General features: G+C 58.9%; 2 protein-coding genes across 3 annotated transcripts in view; one reads left to right on the top strand and one right to left on the bottom strand.

Annotated features, from left to right (window-relative positions):
• RFX1 (regulatory factor X1) overlaps positions 1-13,592 on the top strand; it is a 30,492-nt gene extending 16,900 nt beyond the window's left edge. For both annotated transcript variants that reach the window (XM_041762823.1, XM_041762822.1), the window contains exons 7-21: positions 688-783; positions 2,352-2,446; positions 5,453-5,831; positions 7,333-7,514; positions 8,507-8,626; positions 8,715-8,830; positions 9,032-9,150; positions 9,257-9,366; positions 9,646-9,797; positions 9,888-9,985; positions 11,004-11,153; positions 11,255-11,463; positions 11,779-11,932; positions 12,012-12,057; positions 12,168-13,592. In XM_041762823.1, coding sequence (XP_041618757.1) covers positions 688-783; positions 2,352-2,446; positions 5,453-5,831; positions 7,333-7,514; positions 8,507-8,626; positions 8,715-8,830; positions 9,032-9,150; positions 9,257-9,366; positions 9,646-9,797; positions 9,888-9,985; positions 11,004-11,153; positions 11,255-11,463; positions 11,779-11,932; positions 12,012-12,057; positions 12,168-12,337 — 2,196 coding nt within the window. In that variant the 3' untranslated portion in view covers positions 12,338-13,592. The remainder of the gene's footprint in view (positions 1-687; positions 784-2,351; positions 2,447-5,452; positions 5,832-7,332; positions 7,515-8,506; positions 8,627-8,714; positions 8,831-9,031; positions 9,151-9,256; positions 9,367-9,645; positions 9,798-9,887; positions 9,986-11,003; positions 11,154-11,254; positions 11,464-11,778; positions 11,933-12,011; positions 12,058-12,167) is intronic.
• Positions 13,593-13,706: 114 nt separating this feature from the next.
• Positions 13,707-21,412, bottom strand: DCAF15 (DDB1 and CUL4 associated factor 15). The gene is made up of 13 exons (XM_041762824.1): positions 21,240-21,412; positions 19,457-19,554; positions 19,230-19,365; positions 18,404-18,510; positions 18,181-18,320; positions 17,926-18,096; positions 15,678-16,112; positions 15,498-15,589; positions 15,291-15,419; positions 15,111-15,196; positions 14,798-14,902; positions 14,596-14,711; positions 13,707-14,232 (listed from the first exon to the last, which is right to left on the bottom strand). Exons 1-13 carry the CDS (start codon positions 21,369-21,371, stop codon positions 14,177-14,179), a joined length of 1,803 nt encoding a protein of 600 aa, XP_041618758.1. The 5' UTR covers positions 21,372-21,412; the 3' UTR covers positions 13,707-14,176.
• Positions 21,413-23,279: the final 1,867 nt, after the last annotated feature.

Raw genomic sequence — 23,279 nt, 5'->3', positions numbered from 1 at the left:
TTGCCTGGAGGAAGTCCCAAGGCCGAGTCCTGGCTTACCCCTAAGGAGCTTGGGGGAGGCCCAACCTCCAAATCCATGGCCAGCCTCTGGGAGGAGGCTATTGATCTGAGCTGCCAGTCGCCAGTCATGGCAGCTGAAGCAGCTTAAATGGCAAGGGGTGGCTGCCACCTGGTTGCTATCACTCAAGTTGCGGGGTTCCAAACCCCTCAGAAAACCATATAAAACCATAGATTCTTCTCCCAAAAGAAAGCAGAAACCTCACCCTGAAGGATTCCCAGATGTTCCTGCCGGGTACCACAGACCCTCTGACCCTCCAGGCCTGGGTTTGAGCCGTAATCCACCACGCAGCACCCCCACCCTCCACCCCCTGCCCCCAGCTTGTGTCCTTCCCTGTGTGGTGGGAAGGTGATCAGGAGGGTGATCAGGATCCCTGCAGCACCAAGGATGTGGGGGTGTGGGGGAATCCATGTAGAGTAGGGGGGAGGACAGCAAGGACTCCCTCACTCAGGCCCAAGTTCAACTTCAGTTCTGCCATTTCCGGTGGGCCTCACTTTGCTGAGCCCAAAGTCAACGTGGTGTTGAATCTAACAGGCACTTGGTGAAGGGCAGGCAGGGAAAAGCTGCAGAATGGTGGCCTCTTTGGGGCCCCAAGGTTACCAGAGTCTGACTTTCCTTTTCCCTCCCCAGAGGTCGGTGGTCCAAGCCACTCCGCAGGCCCCCAAAGCCGGCCCTGTGCAGCAGCTCACAGTGCAGGGGCTCCAGCCGGTTCACGTGGCTCAAGAGGTGCGTGTCTCCTCCACCTGCCTCCGGGCAAACCCCGGGACTGGGGCCCCGGGCTGGGCTGGGGAGGGGTGCGGGCCCCTCAGGGCGCAGGGAGGGAGGGGAGCGGGGGTCCTCAAGGGCCCCAGCCCGGCTCCAGGCTCCACTTGGGGCTGTGAGCTGCAGACTCGGTCTTGGCACATCCTCTCCCCCACCCCCACCCCGCCCCTGGCAGTTCAGGGGCCCAGGTTTGCTAAGAGAGAGATCTGGATTCTCCCCTCCCTGAGACACCTGGGGGGGAGATCTGTTGGGTTGCTGCATGAGCTCAGCGACCCGGTGGGCGGCGGAGGCCTGGAGCCCCGCCCGCGGCCGCCCCGGGTGACCCCCCAGTGTCTCTGTTTGTCCTCCAGAGCTCAGGCAGTCAGTTTCCCGCTAGGAAGGCAGAGCAGCAGGAGCCCCGGCCCACGCCGCCGCCGGAGCCGCCGCCCCGGCCACCCACGCCCGGGCCCCGGCCGAGCGCGCTGGCCCCGGAGCCGCCGGCGCCGCTCCCGCCCGCGCGCAGCGGCGAGGTCCCGCAGCTAGGCAGCCCCGAGCCGCCGCCGCCCCATTACGAGCCGGGCGCCGAGCAGTGGGTGGAGCTGGTGGGCGTGCTGCCCCCGCACCTGCTCCTGCCGCAGCAGAAAGTGGTCTTCGAGCCACTGCCCGGGCTCCCGGCCCGAGCCAGCCCCGACCAGAGGGTCAGGATCCAGAGAGTCCCCCAGGTGCTAGTGTTCGGCACGGCCGCCACGGCCCTCAAAGTAGGTGGCGGACGTACGGGCGGGGGGCGTCGGGCGGGCGGGGGCGGGATCCGCCGGCCCCGGCCCGTGCCCGGCCCCGCAGGCCCTGGAGACCCCCACCCACTACCACCTCCTCCGCCGCCGCCCGGCCAGTCCGGGGACCCGCCTCTGACCCCACCCCCACCCCACCCCCAAGGCGGGTTCCAGGCCCCCGGCTCGGCTCCCACAGACGGGTGGGGGTGGGGGTGGGGAACTCGGGCCCCGCCCCCGAGGCTCTGTCAGTAATTCCAGGTTCCGTCCCACGAACGGGGCCCCACCTCTGATCTTTCACTCCGCCCCTGACATCCTGGACCGAGTTTCCAGGCCCCGCCCCTGCAGACGGGGATCCTTCCCTCGATGCAGGCTCCACCCCCGAGGCCCTGTTTGTACGTAGTTTCAGGCTCTGGCTTTGACTAGCTGTAGTGACAGCCCTGTGCCAGGGCTTGGCTCTATCCCTGGGGTCCAGCTTCCACGCCCACAGTAGGACTCTGGGGTCCTCTCAGCCCACTCCACGTCAGGCCCTTCTCTTGCTGTCCCCAGTCTAAGCACAGAGCCCTGGCTCTGACACAGCTCAGCCTGATTCCCAGCCCTGGCCGAGCCCGCGGCCCCTGGGCCTCTGACCCCAGGCTCTGTCCAGGATGTATTCAGAAAGTCCAGACATGCAGCCTGGGGGAGCCAGGTGTCCTTGCAAGCTTGGACAGCCACCAGCCCTTTAGAGATGGAGGCAGAGGAGTTGGCCCACCCCTGACCTCCTGTGTGCCCTTCCTCCCACCCCAGGTGCAGCAGCTGCAGCAGGTGCCTGTCCCACACGTGTACTCCAGCCAAGTGCAGTATGTGGAGGGCGGTGACGCCAGCTACACGGCCAGTGCCATGTGAGTGGGCAGAGGGTTGGGGGAGGGCAAAGGAGGGGATGACCTATGTCTCTGCCCAGGACCCTGCTAGGACTTGAGGCCTGCGTCCCAACCCCAAGCAGACCAGCCCGCCTTCAAGGCCTTGGGTTGACAGATGGTGGGTGCTTTTTAAGGATAGCCAGCAGCCGCCAGGCAGGGGCAAAGCAGAGGGAACCCCTCGCAGCTTGGCAAAAGCACCCCAGTGTAATTTAGGGCTTTGGAGTCAGATGGGCCTCGTCTTTAGAAAAGGAAAAAGACAATTTTACTTGTAACAGACTAAATTATCTAAGTAATAGAGAATGTCAAACAGTGAAGAGGAAATCTTCACTGCTGGGGATCCCTGGGTGGCTCAGCAGTTTAGGGCCTGCCTTCGGCCCAGGGTGTGATCCTGGGGTCGCGGGATCAAGTCCCACATTGGGCTCCCTGCATGGAGCCTGCTTCTCCCTTTGCTTTTCTGTGTGTCTCTCATGAATGAATGAATAAAATCTTTAAAAAAAAAAAAAAAAAAAGAAATCTTCACTCCTGATGCCCAACCTTGCTTCAAAGGGGGGGCTGTGACCTGTTTCTTTGTTTCCTCCTAGAGATGTTCTGAGAATAGAAACTACCCCCTTTTTTGTTCAGAAACAGGCAGAGTGTTCTCTCCCTTATTTTTACCCCAGCAGTGTGTCTTGAAGCTCTGCCTTGTTTCCGTGAGTAGGCTCTGGTCGCTCTGTTTAATGGCTATGTGGCGCTTCACTGTGCAAATGTTGCACAAGCCACATAGTCAGTGCACACCCGGCTGACACCTGGGTGATGCCCACTCCCACACTGCAGCATTAATATGTACCACAGCAGGCACATGGCATGCCCCAGGCCTGCCCTAGCCCTGGCTCTGGTTCCCTCTCGTCCCGGATACCCCATATACCACCTTCTCCCATCATCCATAGTAATAATTGCAGGATTATAGTGATTATTGTTTTAATTATTGGAAGTTTCCATTGGTTTTCTTTGCATTTGTTTTGTTTTGTTTTGTTTTTCTTATATCCTCTCCCCTGTCTCACGTGGGCATGATGCTGTGGATTAGCTCATGGAGCAACTCGGTCTCCGAGTTATGATGCTGTAGTAGATCCCAAGGGTGTAACCCAGGCACCTGAGTCATGGTGCGTGGCATCCAGCTACCTCATAGTTCCCTTGATTTATTTCCAGTGCTGCCAGTCAGCCATGCAGACCAGAGTGGGTAGTGAGCATAGGGGACACTCTGGAAAAGAGTATGGTCCCCTAGGGCCTCTAGGGATGTGAGAAGCGGAGCCGAGGCACAAGCCCAGACCTTGTGGTGCCACGCTGGCTCCTTCTGCCTCCCCTGGTAGCATCTGTCCTTTGCTTCGTTTGAATTCTACTCTCCGTGATTATAGTATGTGTGATCGCACGTAGCCCATCATTGCCGTCAGATTCTTCTGCTGTGTGAAGTTGTTAGCGGCATTGTGTCTTCTGTTTCTCTCTTGCAGTGACTTTTTACTGGGTTCCCAGCCCTTTGCCAGTCTGGATCCCCACCCTGGCCAAAGCCCCTGCACCTCTGTCCCTGGCCCCATCTAGGCCGTGACTAGAGACGCATACATTCATTCATTCAGTCAGTCAGCATGTGGGGCTCTGGGCTGGGCTGGGCTGGGCTGGCTGCGGTCCCTGCCTGGGGGTGGGGTGGAGGGCACTTGATGGGGCTGCTTGGGTCCCATGATGTCAGGGTTGCTCCGCGCCACCTCAGTCCATGTGGACCAGGGTGCTCTGGTCAAGAGCTGCATCTTGGTGTCCAGCAGGCAGGGTGCTCAGCTCTGGTGACCGTACCTCCCCCCACCCCCACCCTCATACCTCTCCTTGCTGCCCCCAGAGCCCCAGAGGCCTTCAAGTCTCCTTCCCCTGCTTTCCTCGGGAGACTCCAGCAGTGCCTTCTAAGGCAAGCCCCACCTGGCCGGCTTTGCTCCCTTCTTGGTTTTCTAAAATTTGATGTTGTTTTTAATCACTAATATGTAAAGACAGCTCAGAAACCCAAACTGTGCCCAGCGCTGTCTTGTGAGAGGCCTGCTCCCCTCCACGGGCCTCCACCCCCACGGATGCAGATGGAGATATGAAATGGGGTCTAGTCGCCCCACTCTTCTGGAAACCCCATCCTTTCCTTTCCCCACCTCTTCCATTTACCTGACAGAATGTTCTGGAGCTGCTTCTCTGGGCAGGACCTTCCTCTTTCTCTCTCATCCCTCCGTAGAATTCTGACACCTTTCTCTTAGCATTCCTCTAAAGATGGACCCCAGTTTTCATTCTCTTGCTTCACCCTGCAGCCGTGAGCCTGCAACGTCTGACTCCGATCCAGGGATGGCTTAGGGAGAAGGCTCCAGGGCAGGCTATGTCGCTGCCTCAGAGGGACGTACTCTGCACTCCAAAAGTCATCGCTGAATGACTCCCCTGGGTGGCTCTCCCCCTTTCTCCAGCATCTTCCTGCATTTTTTACCACCTGGGCATGGCCCACCTTCTGCCTTGATTTACCTTCATGCTTGCTTCTCCTCTGTCTTCCCCACCACATTAACTCCCCCAGGCAGGGCCTTTTCTGCTTACCCACTGCTGGGTCTAAGGCGCCTAGAACAGTGTCCAGCATACAGTAGGTATTCAATAATTGTTTTTTGTTTGTTTGTTTTGTTTTGTTTTGGATTGACTGAGTGTGTTGGCCTATTCCAAGTTGGCTTCTTCCCACCTGAGATGTGGGAAATTAGAAATTAGAAAAAAAAAGAAATCTTTTCTGAAAAATTTTGTGGACTCCCGTGCCAGGGGCCACTTTGATGATGAAATAAGAAATTGTGTCCCACCAAGCACTCAGGGCAGTGCCTGGTCCCGTGTAGGTAACTAGGTGTTGGCTGCGCTGGGGCTGCTGCTCCTCACTCCCTTCCCGGGAGGGGCCTGCCCCCCAGGAGCCCCATCCGTCAGGCTCTGGCCCTCTGACTCCTCCCTCTCCTTCTCTCTCAGCCGCTCCAGTACCTACCCCTACCCGGAGACGCCGCTGTACACCCAGACAGCGGGCACCAGCTACTACGAAGCTGCGGGCACAGCCGCCCAGGTCAGCACACCCGCCACCTCTCAGGCGGTGGCCAGCAGCGGCTCTGTGCCCATGTATGTGTCCGGCAGCCAGGTCGTCACCAGCTCCACCAGCAGCGGAGGTGGGGCCAGCAACAGCAGCAGTGGCGGCAGTGGCGGCGGTGGGGGAGGCGGCGGCGGGGGTGGTGGCAGTGGTGGCGGCAGCGGAGGCGGCAGCAGCGGAGCAGGCACCTATGTGATCCAGGGCGGCTACATGCTGGGCAGTGCCAGCCAGTCCTACTCCCACACCACCCGTGCCTCGCCAGCCACCGTAAGTGCCAGCGTGGGCCCCAGAAGAGGCAGGCGGTGGGAGGAGGGGGACTGGATGGAGGTGATGGGGCTGGGTGGTCGGTGGCCACCATCAGCCACCATAACCATTGCACCAGAGTCCTCAGATGAAGATATTCTGAGATCAAATCCTCACTGGTAGCCTCAGACAGGTCCCAAGCCTCTCTGGGCCTCACCTAATACGCATGAAGCTGCTAGAACAGTGCCTCACAAAGTGTTGTCTCCTGTGATTATAACTGATGATGGCGGGTATAGAGCAAGGGGAGGGAGAGGCAGGCACCAGCGTGGGGGGAGCGGCCCTGAGCAAAGTTCTTTGTCCATCTGAAGGCATCAAGACAAACTCTGCCCAGAGGTAGGCTGTATGGAGTCACATGGGCAGAGCCCCCCATTAGCTCTGTGACTGTGGATGGGTCAGGGCCTCATAGTCCTGGGAGGAGTCCTCGTAGTCCTTGTCCTCTTGGAACTTGGGGTCTGGAGTGATATTAAGACCGCCCTTTGCATAGCAACCCATCATGGACCTCATAACCAAAACAGAAGCTTCTTGGAAAGCAAGCAGACCCTCCCTCATACTCCCATGCAGCACGGCTTCTAGTCTTTTTTTTTTTTTTTTTTTTTTTTAATGTGGTTGTGACCTACCTGATTTTATGACCCCATAACGGGTCCTTACCTGAAGTTTGCAAACATTCTGTGCTAGAACAATGCTGTCATATAAAGCATTTTCCATTGATGGAAATATTCCTCTGTGCTGTTCAATAGAGAGGCGTCTGGCCACATGTTGCTAGTGAGTACCTAAAATGTGGCTGGGGTCACCAAGGAACTGAATTGAGTTTGTTTTTCTTTAAACTATTTTAATGTAATTGTAGTTTCAAAGGAAGCTGCAAAAATAGTACAGGGAGATCCCTATGCCCACTCCCTGCCCTTACCCGACTAGTTACATTTTTCATAGCTGCAGTATAGCATCCAACCAGGAAACTGGGTTTGGTACAGTGTGGGTGTCTACTTACATCTCATCACGAGTGTACATTTGGGAAACCACCACTACAGTCAAGATGCAGAACTGTTCCATGTCACAAGGATCGCCCTCCTGTTCCCCCTTTATAGTAACTCCCGCCCTCCTCCCTCCTGGCATCCCTAACCACCACCTCCTGCCCCCCCCCACCCCCACAACCACGAATCTGTTCCCCATTTCTAGAATGCTGTCATTTAGAGAATGTTCTATGAATCATACTCCACATGACCTTTTGACATTGGATTTTTCCACTCAGTATTAATTAATTTAAATAGCCCCATGTGGTTGGCAGCAACTACAGTGCAGTTTTAGAGAATTCATGGGATGTAGTTCCCATCGGTGATTATGATATGATGGGCCCTACAGTGTGGTTCTCAGGATCGCAATTGGAAATAGGTACAGAGAGCATTGACCAACGAGTACTCGAGAAACTAAGGTGATTCTTAGTGCTCTTCTGTCCCTGGTCCGGCCCCAGGTTCAGTGGCTCCTAGACAACTATGAGACGGCGGAGGGTGTGAGCCTGCCGCGGAGCACCCTCTACTGCCACTACCTGCTGCACTGCCAGGAGCAGAAGCTGGAGCCCGTCAACGCCGCTTCCTTTGGCAAGCTCATCCGCTCTGTCTTCATGGGCCTGCGCACCCGACGTCTTGGCACCAGGTGGGCCACCCACCCTCGACAGCTGCAAGGCCCACCCTCGCCCCCACCCCAAGTTCTCCAGGGCCGCAGCTACCCCTCTCATGCCCTTACTCATTCTGCTCTAGCTCCACTGGCCCTTTCCTCTGACATCCCCATGCTCCCACCACAGGACCTTTGCATGAGCTGTGACTCCACCTTCATGTGCTTTTCTCCATCTCCTTACTTAAATGCCCTCCTGGCCTCCTTAACTGAAACTGAAGCCTTCCTACCTCCCTCTTCCCTGACACTCCCCACCCCCCCTTCCCTGCTTGCTCTCCCTCCTTACTATGGAGCACTATCCCACATGCCTTTTGTGGTTATTCTTTTCTTTCTGATCTGGCCTCCAGTGCTGAAATGCACTTACCTTGAGGGTGTGGTAGCTGCCCACAGTTGGTGCTTAATCAGGGCCTTCAAGTCTGAATTTATGTAGGAAGGAACAAGGGGCCCTCCCCTGAGCCCACCCTTCCATTCTAATCCTTCGCAACCCTCACACCTCCCTGGGGTGAGCTCTGCTCATCTCTCGAGTCCAGGTCCCGGCTTAGGTGTCACCTCATTCACTTACACATAACCCATGGGCAAAGTACCACGTCTCTCTGTGCTGCAGTTTCCTCATCTGTCCCTGGAGGATGCCAGAAGCACCCTTCATAGGATAGAGCTAAGGGACACATGGATTTGTATATGCTAAGTGCTCAGAACAGTGCCTGGCAGATTGTCATAACTAGTAGTCAACAAGTACTGTTGAGTGCCCCAGACGGCTGGCCCTGTCTTCTTGGAACTCAGTTGGTACAAGGGGACCTCTCTTGGCACCCACAGCCCCTGTACTTTCCCCAGCACAGCACCCCTGGCTCTGTGGAACATGGGTCTTGCCCCCAAGCTGTGTGGCCCCCGAGCAGGGGAGGCAGGTGTGGTATGAAGGTCCTGGTGGACGCCTGGAGGCCCCCCAGCCGAGCTCTCAGCCTCTGCCTCCCTCCCAGGGGCAACTCCAAGTACCACTACTATGGCCTGCGCATCAAGGCCAGCTCACCCCTGCTGCGACTGATGGAGGACCAGCAGCACATGGCCATGCGGGGCCAGCCCTTCTCGCAGAAGCAGAGGTAGGAGGAGGGGCCGGCTCTTGCCTGTGCCGGTGGGTGGGGGAGGGCGTGCTGGCCTGTCTCAGCGCCCCACCCGCTCCTTCCCCAGACTCAAGCCTATCCAGAAGATGGAGGGCATGACCAATGGTGTGGCCGTGGGGCCACAGCAGGCCACCGGGCTGTCCGACATCAGCGCCCAGGTCCAGCAGTACCAGCAGTTCCTGGGTGAGAGCACCCTGGCCCATGGGGCGGGGGCCGGGCTGGGGTTCATCTGCCTTCCCTGAGCCTCCCCGTGACCCACTGCTCACAGGAAACCCCCGCTTGCGAGGAAAGTTGAGGACACCTGGATAAGACCCCAGGGAGGGGCTTGAGGGGAGCAGGCAGGTGGAGGGTAAAAGCCCTCATAGTGTCCTCTCCTGCCTCCAGATGCCTCGCGGAGTCTCCCTGACTTCTCAGAGCTTGACCTCCAGGGCAAAGTGCTCCCCGAGGGCGTCGGGCCTGGGGACATCAAGGCCTTCCAGGTCCTGTACCGGGAACACTGTGAGGTAGGGGCAGCTGGGCAGGCAGGCAGGGGCGAGGGGAGGGCGTGCTGCCCGCCCGGCCCCGTACTAACCCCGCCGCACATCCCTGAGCACCTAGCCTCCCCAACAGGCCATTGTCGATGTCATGGTGAACCTGCAATTCACACTGGTGGAGACGCTGTGGAAAACCTTCTGGAGGTACAACCTCAGCCAGCCCAACGAGGCGCCTCCGCTGGCCGTGTGAGTCCCTCAGTGGGAGTGGGGAGGAGAGCAGGAGGGGGGCACCGCGGAGTCAGCACCCAGGGCCAGGGCAGCCAGACCTTGGCCGCGGGTGCATCTGCCTGCACCCTGCAGTTGGTGGGGTCCCCACAGCCTCCTGACCCCTGCTCCCAAGCATGCTTGTGTATCTGCATGGGGGACAGCCAGCCCCACTAAGCCATTTCCTCCCTGCAGTGGGCAGGGGCCTGTGTGTAAGACCTCCCCCATCTGACCTGGGGGGTGGGGGGCGGGTGCCCACAGGCATGATGAGGCTGAGAAGCGGCTGCCCAAGGCCAGCCTGGTGCTCCTCTCCAAGTTTGAGCCAGTGCTGCAGTGGACCAAGCACTGTGACAACGTGCTGTACCAGGGCCTGGTGGAGATCCTCATCCCTGACGTACTGCGGCCCATCCCCAGTGAGTACACAGCAGCCACCCCACCATTGACCACCACCCCACGACCCCGCCACCATCCTGCTCAGCCCCTCCTTGCTGCCCCCCTCGCAGGTGCCTTGACCCAAGCGATCCGGAACTTTGCCAAGAGCCTGGAGAGCTGGCTCACCCATGCCATGGTGAACATCCCTGAGGAGATGCTGCGTGTGAAGGTGAGGGGAGATGGGGGGCTGGGCACCGGCTTACAGGGAGGGCCCAATTGGCCAGCCTGGGTGCACAGCCCAGCTCCTGCCTGTGGAACTGGGGGCTGGAGGCCATGGTCCCCCATAGAGGCCATAGCATTTGTCCTGCCTGTTCTTCAGAGTGAGCTTTGGGTATTGTTTTGACAAACCAGCTTCCTCAGGTACCCACTTCTGAAACACAACCCCTTTGTGGTCTTTTGTACACAACACAGTATCTTGAAAAAATAAAAACCAAATGCAACTTGAAGTAGTTCTCTCCAGACAGCTTCAATAGAAAAAAAAAAAAAAAAACAGCATCTGTGGGGGAACAGAATAACAGGACTCTTCATCAATGCTGCACATTCACTAACTACTCTGATGTGAGGAGTTAGATGTGATGTGCTTGCTCTTGAGCAAAATAATAAAAGGAAGGTAAGGGGGGGTGTCATCCTTAAAATGATGAGACAGTTACACAGAACTGGGCATCTGAGGCATCACCCCTGGGTGCAGTGGAGAGGTGGAAGGTGGAAGGAGTAGAAGCTCGATCCAATGAATAAATGCATTCATTCATTTATTCAGCATGTATTTATTGAGCACCTACTGTGTGGCAGTGCGGTTCTCAATGCTGTGAGCACAGCAACCACTGAGATGGACAACACCCACCCCCCAACCTGATGTTCAAGGGAGTAACAGTGCAAGCACTGCCCTTTCTAGTCGGTGCCCTCTGAGGGTTTCTGTTGTGTCCTAATCCTTAATAATAATGCAGGTCAGACACATTTCGTGAATTTTTTTTTGTCCCATACTTTGGGTGTCCACCCGAAGTTTGAAAATCCCGACCCCTTGATCTGTCAACCAAAGCAATGAGGTACAACCTTCTCTTTTAGGAGAATGAAAGGCTCCTAGAAGTTGCAGCTGCAGCGGGTGGAGCAGGGCTGAGGGGGTGGGGGGTGGGTTCCGCACCAGCGCCAGCGGCAAGCACACGCGCACTCCCCCCACCCCCGCCCCGCAGGTGGCAGCGGCCGGAGCCTTCGCTCAGACGCTGCGACGCTACACGTCGCTCAACCACTTGGCGCAGGCGGCTCGGGCCGTGCTGCAGAACACCGCGCAGATCAACCAGATGCTGAGCGACCTCAACCGTGTGGACTTCGCCAACGTGCAGGTGAGCGCCGGACAGGGCAGGTGAGCGCGGGACGGCGCAGGTGAGGGCGGGGCGGCCCGGGGCGGCGGCTGAGCCGCAGGCACTTGCCCGCTGTACTCCAGGAGCAGGCCTCGTGGGTGTGCCGCTGCGAGGACCGCGTGGTGCAGCGGCTGGAGCAGGACTTCAAGGTGACCCTGCAGCAGCAGAACTCGCTGGAGCAGTGGGCGGCCTGGCTGGACGGCGTCGTGAGCCAGGTGCTCAAGCCCTACCAGGGCAGCGCCGGCTTCCCCAAGGCCGCCAAGCTCTTCCTCCTCAAGTGGTCCTTCTACAGGTGCGCTCTGGCTCTGCGGGCGGCCCGCGCGGGACAGGGCGGGGCCTCGGGCGGCCCCTCCTCTCTGGGGCGGGCCAACGCGGGATCACGGAGGCCACGCCTCCTCGCGGAACGTGGGGCCCTAGGAGACCCCCCCCCCTCGGCTTCCTTGGGGCGCAGGAGCGCTTTCACCAAGGCGGAGGCCCTTCCGGCAGTGGGCAGGGTGAAGCCCCTAAGCTCTCACGATGGCCGCGCCGGGGAAGCCCGTGCGGGCCGGGGTAGCTGGGTTTGCTGGCGCCCCGGGCCTCATGGCCTCCTCGCCGCCGCCGCCCACAGCTCCATGGTGATCCGGGACCTGACCCTGCGCAGCGCTGCCAGCTTTGGCTCTTTCCACCTCATCCGGCTGCTCTACGACGAGTACATGTACTACCTGATCGAGCACCGCGTGGCCCAGGCCAAGGGCGAGACCCCCATCGCGGTCATGGGCGAGGTGCGCGCGGCGGGGCTCGGAGGGCGCGGGCGGGGCGCCCCTCGGCGGGATCCTCACTCCCTGTCTTGCCTCCTTGCAGTTCGCCAACCTGACCACCTCGCTGAACCCCCTAGACCCGGACAAAGGTAGGCGGGGCGTGTCTCCAGGCCTCGGGGCGGCTGACTGTGTATGTCTGTGGGGTGGGGGGGGTGGAGGCGGCGCCCCCCGCTGAGCCGGGCCCGCTCTGTTGCCTCAGACGAGGAGGAGGAAGAGGAGGAGGAGAGCGAGGATGAGCTGCCGCAGGACATCTCGCTGGCGGCCGGCGGCGAGTCGCCCGCGCTGGGCCCTGACGCCCTGGAGCCGCCGGCCAAGTTGGCACGGACAGACGCGCGTGGCCTCTTCGTGCAGGCGCTGCCCTCCAGCTAAGCCCCGCGGCATCCCCCGCCCCGCCCGCCCCACCCCCGCCGCCCGTCCACTCCAGGGTCCCTCACAGCTTCTGTGGCTTCGCCGTCACCGTTCCAGCCTCGGCCAGGGCCGGGAGGGGGCCTCCAAGACAGGGAAGGCTAGGGGGTCCCCGCCCCCAGTGGGGCCGGCACAATCACAGGGCCGGGCGGAGCCGCAGCTGCAAACTGACACAAAGACGTGCCTTAAGGAACCCGCCGCCGTGCCCAGGTGCCCCGTGGGACAGCCAGCTAGGCTCCTTGGCCCCCCCGAAGGCCTCAGCATCTCCCTCCCCCAGTCCCACCCTCCCTCCCGTCATCCCGGGGGGCAGGCAGGCAGGCCCCCCTCCCCTGTGGAACCGTTAACTTATTCAGCTCGCTGGCTTTGCACAGTCTGTCCCGGGCCCAACCCTGAGCCCCAGGTGGGCACAGGTGGGCATCACCTGGGGACCCCCACTGTCAGCAGCAGCCCCGGGACCCCTCCCCCAGCAACCCCACCGCTCCCCACTCCTTGGTATAAGTGCAATTAAAGCCGTGGGTGTCGCATCTTCTCCAGAGCTGGGCCCTCCCTTGCCCCGCAGCCCTCGAGGGGGGGCACTGCCCAGCCTGGTTGGGGGGAGGGCGGCAGGGGGCACTGCCTCCAGCTTCCAAAGAGCAGCAGGCTGGGCTGGACCTGGGAGCCCCTAGGGGCCTGCTGCCGGCAGTGGGGCCCAGAAGTGCCCGCCTGTCCTGGCCCAGGCTGGGGGCTCGGCTCCCTCAGATCCAAGACCCCAGTGTCCCAGGTCACCCGCCTCTGGTTTGTAATGGAACCTCTGTGCTCCTTCTCTCCCGGGAGACTGTGCTCCTCCTCCGTGCAGTGCGACCCGCCCCCCACATGACTATTGTGCGATTTGTGAGCCGCCTGAGCGGAGTTGGTAACTTGTTGGTTTTTTTCCAACCATCATGGCCTTATCTGTTCCGGTTTTCTCAGTGTCTTCAACCTGTGAGATAGATGTTTATGGCAAACAGCAAAAAAAAAAAAAAGAAAGAAAAAAGAAAAAAAAATCTGACCTATTGTATAAAAATCACTATTTTGTGTGCTCCGCGTGCTACAGCTTTTGGGGTGGCCCCCCCTTCCCCTACCCACTCCCTCGGGGCCCCCCCCTCCTGGCCGTGAAAGTGTCCACGCGTGTGGTAGTCTAGTGTGCCGAGCTGTTTTCTACCTTTTTGTAGTCTTTCTTAAAACACAATAAATTCCGCTGTGATACGTGGCTGCTGCTGACTCGAGGGGCCTTGGGGCTGGGGGCTCCAGCTGGGCCCCGAGCGGCAGGAAAGGGAATTGAGGGAGGTTCAGAAATAAAACATTTATTACATGAAGAGGAAAGACGGGCAGGGGGAGGGGATGGCCACGAGGCTGGCCACCTCAGTGTCGGGTGAGGGGGGAGGCTGGGGCGGGCAGGGCAGGGCAGGACAAGGAGGTCCAACTGGCCTCCATGAGGAGGAGGGGGGGAGTAATGTCCACAGCTGTAGCCAAGGAAAGGGGGCAGAGGCGCAGAGAACAAGGGCCTGTGCCCAGCGCAGGGTGAAGATGGGCGCTTGAGGCTGGTGGGGCAGGGGGCTCCCTCCCTCTGCCCCTTCCCAACTTAAATAGGCATAAATAAGAAGCGTCCAGACTCTCGGGCCACCAGGGGCTGCCCCGCCCAGCCCCCTTCCCCGCAGCCTAACACGAGTGCCGCTCGTCAGTTGGGCATCGGTGGGCCGGCCAGCCGGGGAGAGGCTGCCAGGGAGGCGGCCAGCTCCCAGGCCGCGGAGGTAGTTGGAGTCAGTGTCCAGAGCGGCCGGGCCCTCACAGCACAATCCATGTGTATCGCTCACTGTCCGCCAGAACCTTCAGTGAGCACCCTGCAGGGAAGGGTCAGGGGTGAGCCTCGGAGTCTACAGGCCCAGGCTGGTTGGGGCAGGGGTGCCTCTTTCCCTGACTGGACTTGGGCCCCAGGTTCCAGAAGGCAGTGACCCTGAGTTACCCTGTGGGCCTCCCACCTACAGCCACCCAGTAGCCATCTACAGAGCAAATGAATGGACTGGCTGGGGGTCCCCAGGTACCACACCTGCCAGGTCCCCTCTGAGCCAGCCCTTCCTTCACCCCAGTTGCATGGTATCCACTAGCATGGCCAGTGGACTCCATTCAGGAACATATGAATCTAGGCCTGGCATGGCACCAGACAAGGGCCTCAGTTCTGACCGTCAATGGGTCATGGAGCCTACCTTTGTGCAGCGCCTCGTTGGTCATCCTATTGACATAGCGGCCGCTGCTCTCGGGCACCAGCCACTTCATGACCATGTCGACGCAGCTCTTGCGGTATGAGCTCCAGACACTGCCGCTGAGGGCAAGGGGGTGAGGGCTCTCATCACCCAGGCCACCCTCCCCAGTCCCTGGCCCTTGGCCCCCGCCCCAGCCCCACCTCACCTGGTCTGCCCCTTGACCTCGGTGAGGTCGCCTACACTGACTGTCTCGAAGATGCCTGTGTTGAGGTCCCATGCCACCTTGAGGCTGGTATGATAGGTCTTTGGTCTGCAGCAGGGTGGGGGGCAAAGGAGAAAGGGATGGGACCAATGGGTCCTGCAGCTGGGACCCAGGCGACTCAGGGATTTCTGTCTTTGGAGCAGGAATGGAGTGCCCGATCCAGGTTATGGGGGCAGGGGAGGTCGTCTCACATCCCCACTTAAGTATGTGAGTGTGGCTGCCTGCTGACAAGTGAGGGGCATCCCTGCTCACTCACCGGAGCTGGCCCTCCTCAGTTGGGGACGGGAATGCCAGGAGTAGCAGGCCGATGTTGATGAGGACTTGATTGGTTTCCGGGCAGACCTGGAGTGGGCGGGTGGGGATGGCAGTGACAGCTATTGAGTGACACCCAGAAGAGAGGGGCCCTGGGCCCACCCCGTCCCCTCCCAGGGCCCACCTCTAGGATGACAATGTCATAGTCACTGAAGGAACAAAACTGGTGGGCCCAGGTGGCGTCATGGCGGATGACCTCATTGATGACGTACTCAAAGTCCAGTGTGAGCTGCTCCACCGTCAGGTACTGACCCTGGGGGTGGGGGTGGGGGGCTGCATCACCTGCCACGCTGGCAGGCTCCCCAGGGGCTGCCCCCCGACTGGCACCAACCTGGACGGCAGCCCGCTCCCGCATGGGCCTCAGGTTGCGGCCACGGAGATCGGTCACCACAAAGGGCAAGGAGATCTTGTCATCCTCGAACTCTGAGGGAACAGGAGGTAGGGGTAGGGGTGGGGTGGGGCTGATGGCCCCTCTGGCTGGCCTCCCACACCTCGGGCCCTGCCCGCTCACCGTCCTCCGGTTCTGTCCCTTCGCTGGACCCCAGCACGTAATACAGCTTGGTGTAGTTGACGTAGCCAGGCTCTGGAGCTGGTGCCTCTGCTGCGGGGGGGCTATCTCGGGGTACCACCTCCCCACCTGGGGCCAGGGGCTCGGAGGGCAGGCGGCAGCGGCTGCCTGAGGGCCCCGGGCACGGGGGTGGCCGGGCTTCCTCCAAGGTCCCTCCCTTGGCCTCTCTGGCCCTGCGGAAGATGTCAGCCACAAACTCCTTGGCTTTGGCGATGGCAGGCGATGGCTCGGGGGCCCCGGGGGGCCGGGCGGGAGCTGCTTCAGGGCAGGGGCTGGGGAGGGCGGGGGGCACCTCGGGGCTCTGGGGCCCAGGGGGGCTGGGAGGGGCCGGCGGGGAGGTGGTGTGGTCATACAGGATTTGGCAGAAGCTGCTCTCGCCTGGAACGAAAAGAGGGGAGGGAGGTGGGGGGTGGTCAACAGGTGAGTTCAAGTTTGGGACACTGCCAACCTCCCTACCGTCCCGGGGGTGATTCTTAGAGATCCACCTTGAAGAGACCCTTCTAGAGGACTTAACCTATGTTCAAAGATCAGTCTGAAACATTCAGAAGGGGAAAAGGCCTATACACACGCATGCGCATCAATACCACATTCAGGCTTCAATTTGGAGCATCTACCAAATGCCACATGCTGAGGACACAAGTGAACAAGACACAAAAATCCTTGCCCTTGGGAAGCTGACAGTCTATAGTGACAAAAGGTAAAAATCACTGAAGTCTGAGTTTACTACACAGCCATCCATCCTCCCCATCGGGAACCAAGCTGGCTTGGGCACAGAGCAGCCAAATCCCAGGCCTCCGTCTGTGTCTGCCTGACTAGGGACCAGTTCCCCCTCTGGGGAATGTGGGCTCAGCATGGACGACCCCGACAAGTCCACTGAGCAGCACCGGGAGCTGGGCCCAGGGCTCTCCCTTCACCACCTCCGTGGGGACCCCACCATCAACGCTGGGAGGGTAGGAGCTGTGTCCAGAGACTAGGGACAAAGGCTCAGAGAGAAACTTGGCCAAGGCCACGCTGCAAGACAATACCCCTATGGTGAGGTGAGTGTTAGGTACAGGTGACAGTGCCCCCATTAGCCCCGACTGCACGCAGCTGAGTCCTGTCCCACATGACCCTTCCTACAGGGACCCACAGCCACAGGTACATGGGGTATGGGCCTTGGCTAGGCCTGGCTTGTTGGGGGCTTGCAGCTTGATGAGGGGCAGGGCCTTGTGTACAGTGGCCCAGGTGGCCAGGGCCAGGGGCCCCTGGATGGGCCTAGGCACAAGGCATTCTGGCCCTTGCTGATTTGTGATCTTAGTTATATACACATTTAATTCTCTTTTCATGTCCACTCCCCTTCTTCTCCCAGAGGCAACCATTTTATTGTAGTTGGTGGTTATCTTTGTATTTGACTGGGCTCTTGCAAAACTGGAATATATTTTTAATTTATACATAAGTGGTATCATTATCTGGCCATAGATCTCCTTTCGTTTCTTTTGCATTCGAGCATGTCTTGAAGGCATGCTCCATGGACATGCAGGCTGGGGTGCCCACTGGGACTGCTGATCCAAGAGAATACCCGCCTTGTCCTACCTCCCCCATCCCCAAGAATAGACAGTAGGCAGCCCCCAGAGCCTCGGACACTCCCAGGCGCAGGACAGCGGGGCTGCAGTCACACTGTTGCCGTGTGGCCCTGAGAGTACAGGGGAGACCCAGGGCCCCACATCACCACCAGCCGGTAGCATTATCAGCTTCTTAATGCTGAGCACTCCGTCAAGGGACATCACCCTGTGATCTTCACTGGCATATTTCCTATTTCCAAAGATGCACGACAGCCACATGTCCACTGTCCACCCACTCCTTGAAATTTTAAATTTTTGAAAAGAACACTGTACTGTCCAGCATGGTAGCTGTGGCCACATGTGGCTATTGAAACTCAACCAAAAAGAACTGAAATTAAAAACTCAGTTCCTTGGTCACACAAGCCACTTTCAAGTGGGGCAGCTATAGCAGACACAGCAAATATAGACCATCCCAGCCGTGCAGAAAGTTCTAGTGGACAGTGCTGGGGTGGAACACAGCTAGCTCTGGATTCAGCAGTCCTGCTTTCCAGCTGTGTGATCTTGAACAAGGGATGCCAAGGGATCTTGGACCAGGAGCTCTGAGGCTCCCAGCACGTACTGGGCCTATCATCAGACCTGGGGGGGCCTACCTGCTGAGTGGACCGAGACAGCACAGGCCACCAGAGAGTAGCTGGTGTTGAGCAGCACCACCTGGTCCTTCTTGAGCTGAAAGGCAGGCTGGAAGGTGGGGAAGGGGTAGACCACCTGGTACTTGGTGTGCAGCATAAAGCCGTGCCGCAGGCACTGCGCACTCGGGTCACCTGCGGTTAACACATGCCACACAGGTTCACTTGTGGCCTCGGGGCAGGGAGGCAGCCTGCACCCCAAGGCCCCCAGGCGCTCACCTGGATGGGCCCGGCTGGCTTCGCGGCAGGCAGCGCAGCGGCCTGGTGGCGGCACCGCCACAGTGCTGATGTAGATGTCCCGGTGGTTCTCGTCACTCATCATCATCATGTTCATGAGCATCCCATTTGCTGAGCGGGTGCTAGGGGCCAGCACACCTTCAGCAGCCTGGCCCATGCACCGCCCCTCCCGGGTCCCCAGGCCTTCCGTGTCCCCAAGTCTTACTTGAAGCCGAAGACAATGACCTTGGAGGCATCGCTGGGCCACTCACACACGGTCAGGTATAGGTCGCTGTAGATCTCCTCGTCCTGGAAGAGCCGCACCTGCCGGACCTGAGCAGCAAGTTCAGGGTATGGAGTCTGAGCAGGTTGGGTGGAGGGTGGCAAGGGGCCCAAAGCCACATGACACTGGGCTGGAATGGGAGCTGGGGCTGAGCTGGCAGGAGCACCCTTTTGGGGGGCTAGGGGTGTTTCTGGCTCCAGGCAGGGAGTCCCAAGCAGCCCCTACACCACCCCTCTCTGCATTCCCAAGAACAGGCTGGGCAGGCTCCCCTTACAAGCAGGGGAATCAGGGAGGCCAGCCTAGCACGGGGGGGGGGGGGGGGGGGGGGGGGGGCTGATGGGAGCCCTGCCCCAAGAAATCAGACTCTGCCAGACACAGCAGTTCCAAGTGCCGTTCACCCTGAAACCTGTTCACCTCTTTGAGCACATGTAGAAACTGAAGTAACAGCACTCACCTCCTGGAGTGGGGGGAGGGGTAGGTCAAGGTGTCAAAGTCAGGGTGAAGTGAATGAGCTAGGCAAACCTAACGGGTCCTACCTGGCCTGAGCCTGCCATTTCCTTCTTACAGGCTATATACACTGAGTTGAGTCACAAGAAAGTGCTGCTGTTTACCCGCTTTCAACTATGAAAACGGCAATTTCACATCAGGTTTGACCTAACACACAGCGTAGTTTCCCCACTCTATGGACAAGGAAGCAGAGGTTTGGGGAGTGATGGGACCTGCGGGTCACCTGCTGGAAGGGACAGCCCAGCCCTGGGCCCAGCCCTACCAGCTTGAGTTTGCTGTGCACGTTGAACTCCCACCAATACAGATGGTAGATGTAGAAGGAGAAGTCGTCATCCCCACTGCTGCTGGTGTATGAAAGAACGTACCGGCCGCACTTGGAAAAGCCCAGGAAGATGTGTCTGTGAGGGGAGGGGGTGGAATGGCCAGGTCAGGACCAGCCTATTGCGCCCCCACCGCCCGCCAGCCCCTGCCCCAGCCCCGCAGCCTCACCCTGCGTAGAGAAAGTCCTCATCCACAATGTTCTTGAGGGAGACGCAGACCCTGGGCGGCAGCTTCCGGAAGAGGCGAGGGGAGAGCTGCCCACTGATCTGGGGAAGGGGCAGCCCTGGCTCTTGAGGCACTGTCACCTCCCCAGTCCCCTCACCTAAAGCAGAGTAGCACCCCCAGGGTCTGGCCCAGACACACAGCCCACTTCCTGACAACCATGACGGTCAAGAGTGGTCCAAGCTCTGGAAGGTGGAAGTAGCCAGGGAAGATGGATCACCTGGGCCTCACTTGAGCCTCCCCTCCACCAGGGACCCATGCCACCCTCCCAACCTCACATCTCTTCAGCCTCAGAGCCCCTCTTCCCCCAAGCACCCAGGTTCTAAGGGCCAGCACTGGCATTATCTCCCTGGGGAAGGTTCCCCAGTCACCCATGGGTCACAATGGGCCACTGGCTGCCTTCCTGAAGGCTGCTTCAGGATGCACTGAGTTGCAGGTGTCCTCGACCACTAAGGAGGCTTGACCAACGGCACTCACCTGTCCTTCACCTATGACCCTACACACAGGGTGCTCAAGACCTTTGGGACAGCCCTGGCCTCGGCTGGGGACCCTCTGAGGCAGAAGGGTGGGGCTGACCAGTGACCTTCCAATTCCTGCCCACTTCCCCCTTCTCAATTAACCTGGCCACCTTCTAACCGAATCCCTCATCCCAAAAACTTAAAAGGAAAGATTTGTAGTGGGTGTGGGGGAGGAGTTGGAGGGGGGGGCAGGCAGGCACAAGCTGGGTAGTAGGGGATCAGCGCACCCTGAGTTGTACAGGCCAGTCTGAGTGAGATCCTTGGCCTTAAACCAAGAGTTGTACAGAGCACAGTGCGATGAGAAAGAGATCTATTTGGGGAGCTCCCTAGCAGATGGGGGAGACAGCCCACTCCTCAAGGAGATCCTAGCCTGATGGAACAGCCCGACCGGAGAGGCCCAGGCTGACAAGGGAGACACAATCCCGGTCCAGGGAGCCTCCAAGCTAAGGGTGGAGCCACAGCCCAACCCAGGGAACAACCAGGCTGAAGGCGGAGACTGTCCCTGCCCCAGGACCTCTCAGAAGGAGACACAGCGCTGCCCTCACAGAGTTCCCAGCCTAATGGAGAAGGCGCTCTCCCCATCCACGGGGATACAGTTCTGGCCAGGCTGCCGCTGACCTGACAGCAGAGCTCCCAAACCGACGGGGGGGAGATATGCTGGTGCACTGTGAGCTTACAGCCCGATGGAGACCTCAGAGCCCTGCTCGGGGCGCTCCCAGTCCGAGGGGGAAGACCGGGCTTTCTCCAAGGAGGTCCCTCCCATTCAATGGGGGAGGCAGACCCAGGTACAGGAACTCCCGGCTGCGGAGCGGTCAGAGCCGGGACAGAGGAACACTAGGCAGAGGAAGCTCAAAGCCGGGAGCAGACGCTCCGCCAAGGGGGCGGGAAGGCTCCGGAACGGAGGGGCCACGGGAGCAGGGGTTTGAAAAAGGAGTCTGACCCTGGATCGCCCCCCTCCTCCTCAAGCCCGCAGCCCTTCCATCCAAGCCCCCTCCTCCGGACCCCGCCCCCAGCCCCCTCCATCCCAAACCGCGTCCCAGCCCCCTCCCCCCGACCCTCTCCCCCGGGCCCCGCCCAGGCCCCTTCCCCCGAGCCCCCTCCCCCGGGGCTCCGCCCCCAACCCCTCGCCCCGCGAACGCCCTCCCTCCCTCCGCCTCCCTCGTCCCTTCTCCCCACCCTGCGGCGCGCCCCTCCCAGGCTCCAGGCCTCACCTTGACCCGCTCCAGCTGCTTGAGGACGTGCTCCCGCCGCCGCCCCGCTGCCCGCTTCCCCGCAGCGCCCCCGGGGCCGCCGCCACCGCTCCCGGCCCCGCTGTTCCGCTCCGATTTCGAGCTGGGCGCCATTTTCACCCCCTCCCTCCACTTCCGGAGCAACCGGCCTTTTGGTCCCACCCCCGCCGCCTCCTCATTGGCCCTCTCTCGGCCTTGCGGCCGGTCGGTTGGGTGGCGGCCCGCACTCGGGGCCTCTTCCCGCTAGGCCTGTCCATCACAGCCAGCGCGGCCCTTGATTGGTGGGGACGGTACAACCCCCGTGGTTCGCCGCCGTGTTCCCGCCTTTCCGCAAGGACGCACCCGTCAGAGGCCCCGTTTGCGCCCCGGGCCGAGATGACTGTGACCCGATAGGCGAGGGCCCCCATCCCTCTCGGCGGCGTCACGCCCCCCTGCGGCTGGTGGGTTTCCATGGAGACGGCAGGCGGTCCAGGCCGGTGGGCGGGGCGACCGGAGCCCGTGGTCCACACGGGCCGGAGTCCCCACAGCCTCCTCCGAATGTGCGGAGGCCTAGCGAGTATCCTGGGGCCGCCGGGCCAGGCCTACAAAAGGGATTTGCAAAAAAGCATGAGATTCGATGAAAACCTCTTTCAGATGGCCTGCAGGCGGCCTGGTGGGATGATGATGATGATGCTAATGATCGCATGGATCGCTTGTATAGCGCTTTACACCATGCTAGACACGGTACTGAGCTTACAATAATTCTACATCGTAGGTCGGTGTTGTGCCCATTTTACAGAGGACAGTAATAATAATAATGACGATTGTTGAATGTCTGCTATGAGTATCGTCTTCATGTGCATTTGATCATTTAATCTTACCAACAGTTGCAGATAGGTTCTTTTATTATGTCCATTTTACACAGGATGAAACTTAGGGGCTTACAGTGTAGTGTGCTGAGTACCTGACATGCGTACACCTCAACTGTGACTATAATCAGGAAGTGAATGGATCTTGCTCTTCACATTCTTCCAGCCTCATGCATTCATTTAGTCAACAAATATTTATTGAGCACCTACTGTGTTCTAGACACTGGTGAGCAAGACAGATGATAAACAAGGAAATAGATTTCGGATACCTAATTCCAGGAAGGATTAGAAATCAAAAGAAAGGAAGAAGGCTGCTCAAGGCAATCAAAGAGGGGCTCTGTGCAGGTGAGGAAGAGGAATATTCTAGGAAAGGCCAAGCCTTCAGAGGGATGAGGGTGGCTTGACTGAGAGACCACAAAAAGGCCAGTTGGGCCAAAGTAGAAATGAGCAAGGAAAGGAGACAAAGCACCAGAAAGCAGGCAGGGGAGTGTTGGTTATCAAGAGAGTTGGATTTTACCCTTAAGCATAAAGAGAAGTCTCTGGAGATTTTTAGTAAATGATGGAATCTGATATGAGAGTTAAAAGATCATTGTGATCCTACCATTGTGAGGTAGATCCATCTACCTCACTGGCTCAGCGGGTAGAGCATGCAACTCTTGATCTCAGGGCCTGGAAGTCAAGCCCTGTGTTGGGTGAAGAGATTACTTAAAACAAAAACAAAAACAAAAAAACCTAACAATAAAAGATCATTGTGATCCAAAGAATTAAATAAATACCAATCAGTCCATACTGGTATAAATAAATGATTGAATAAAAAATGAGGGAAAAGAGAACACCCTTCCATATAGAAGATGTGCAATTAATAAGTAAAAAAGGAATGAGGGAAATAGAAAATCATTATCAGGCAAACAACATGGTTATAATTGCAGCAGGCAAGATCTACTAATGACTGCTAAAATTACTGGATGAAACTTTAAGGAGAAATGGGACATTTGCTTACCATAAAAGCATCTCTCCTGAAATATTTATTAATTACTGGGTTTTTAAGAATATATGTCCCATATGGGTGCCTGGGTGGCTTACTAGGTTAGGTGTCCAACTCCTGATTTTGCTCAGGTCATGATCTCAGGGTTGTGGGATCAAGTGCTCTCTCTCTCTCACTCTCTTTCAAAAA

This window comes from Vulpes lagopus, chromosome 7 (genome assembly GCF_018345385.1).
Source record: "Vulpes lagopus strain Blue_001 chromosome 7, ASM1834538v1, whole genome shotgun sequence".
Lineage (NCBI taxonomy): Eukaryota > Metazoa > Chordata > Mammalia > Carnivora > Canidae > Vulpes > Vulpes lagopus.
This window is presented reverse-complemented; position numbering and strand designations above follow the sequence as displayed.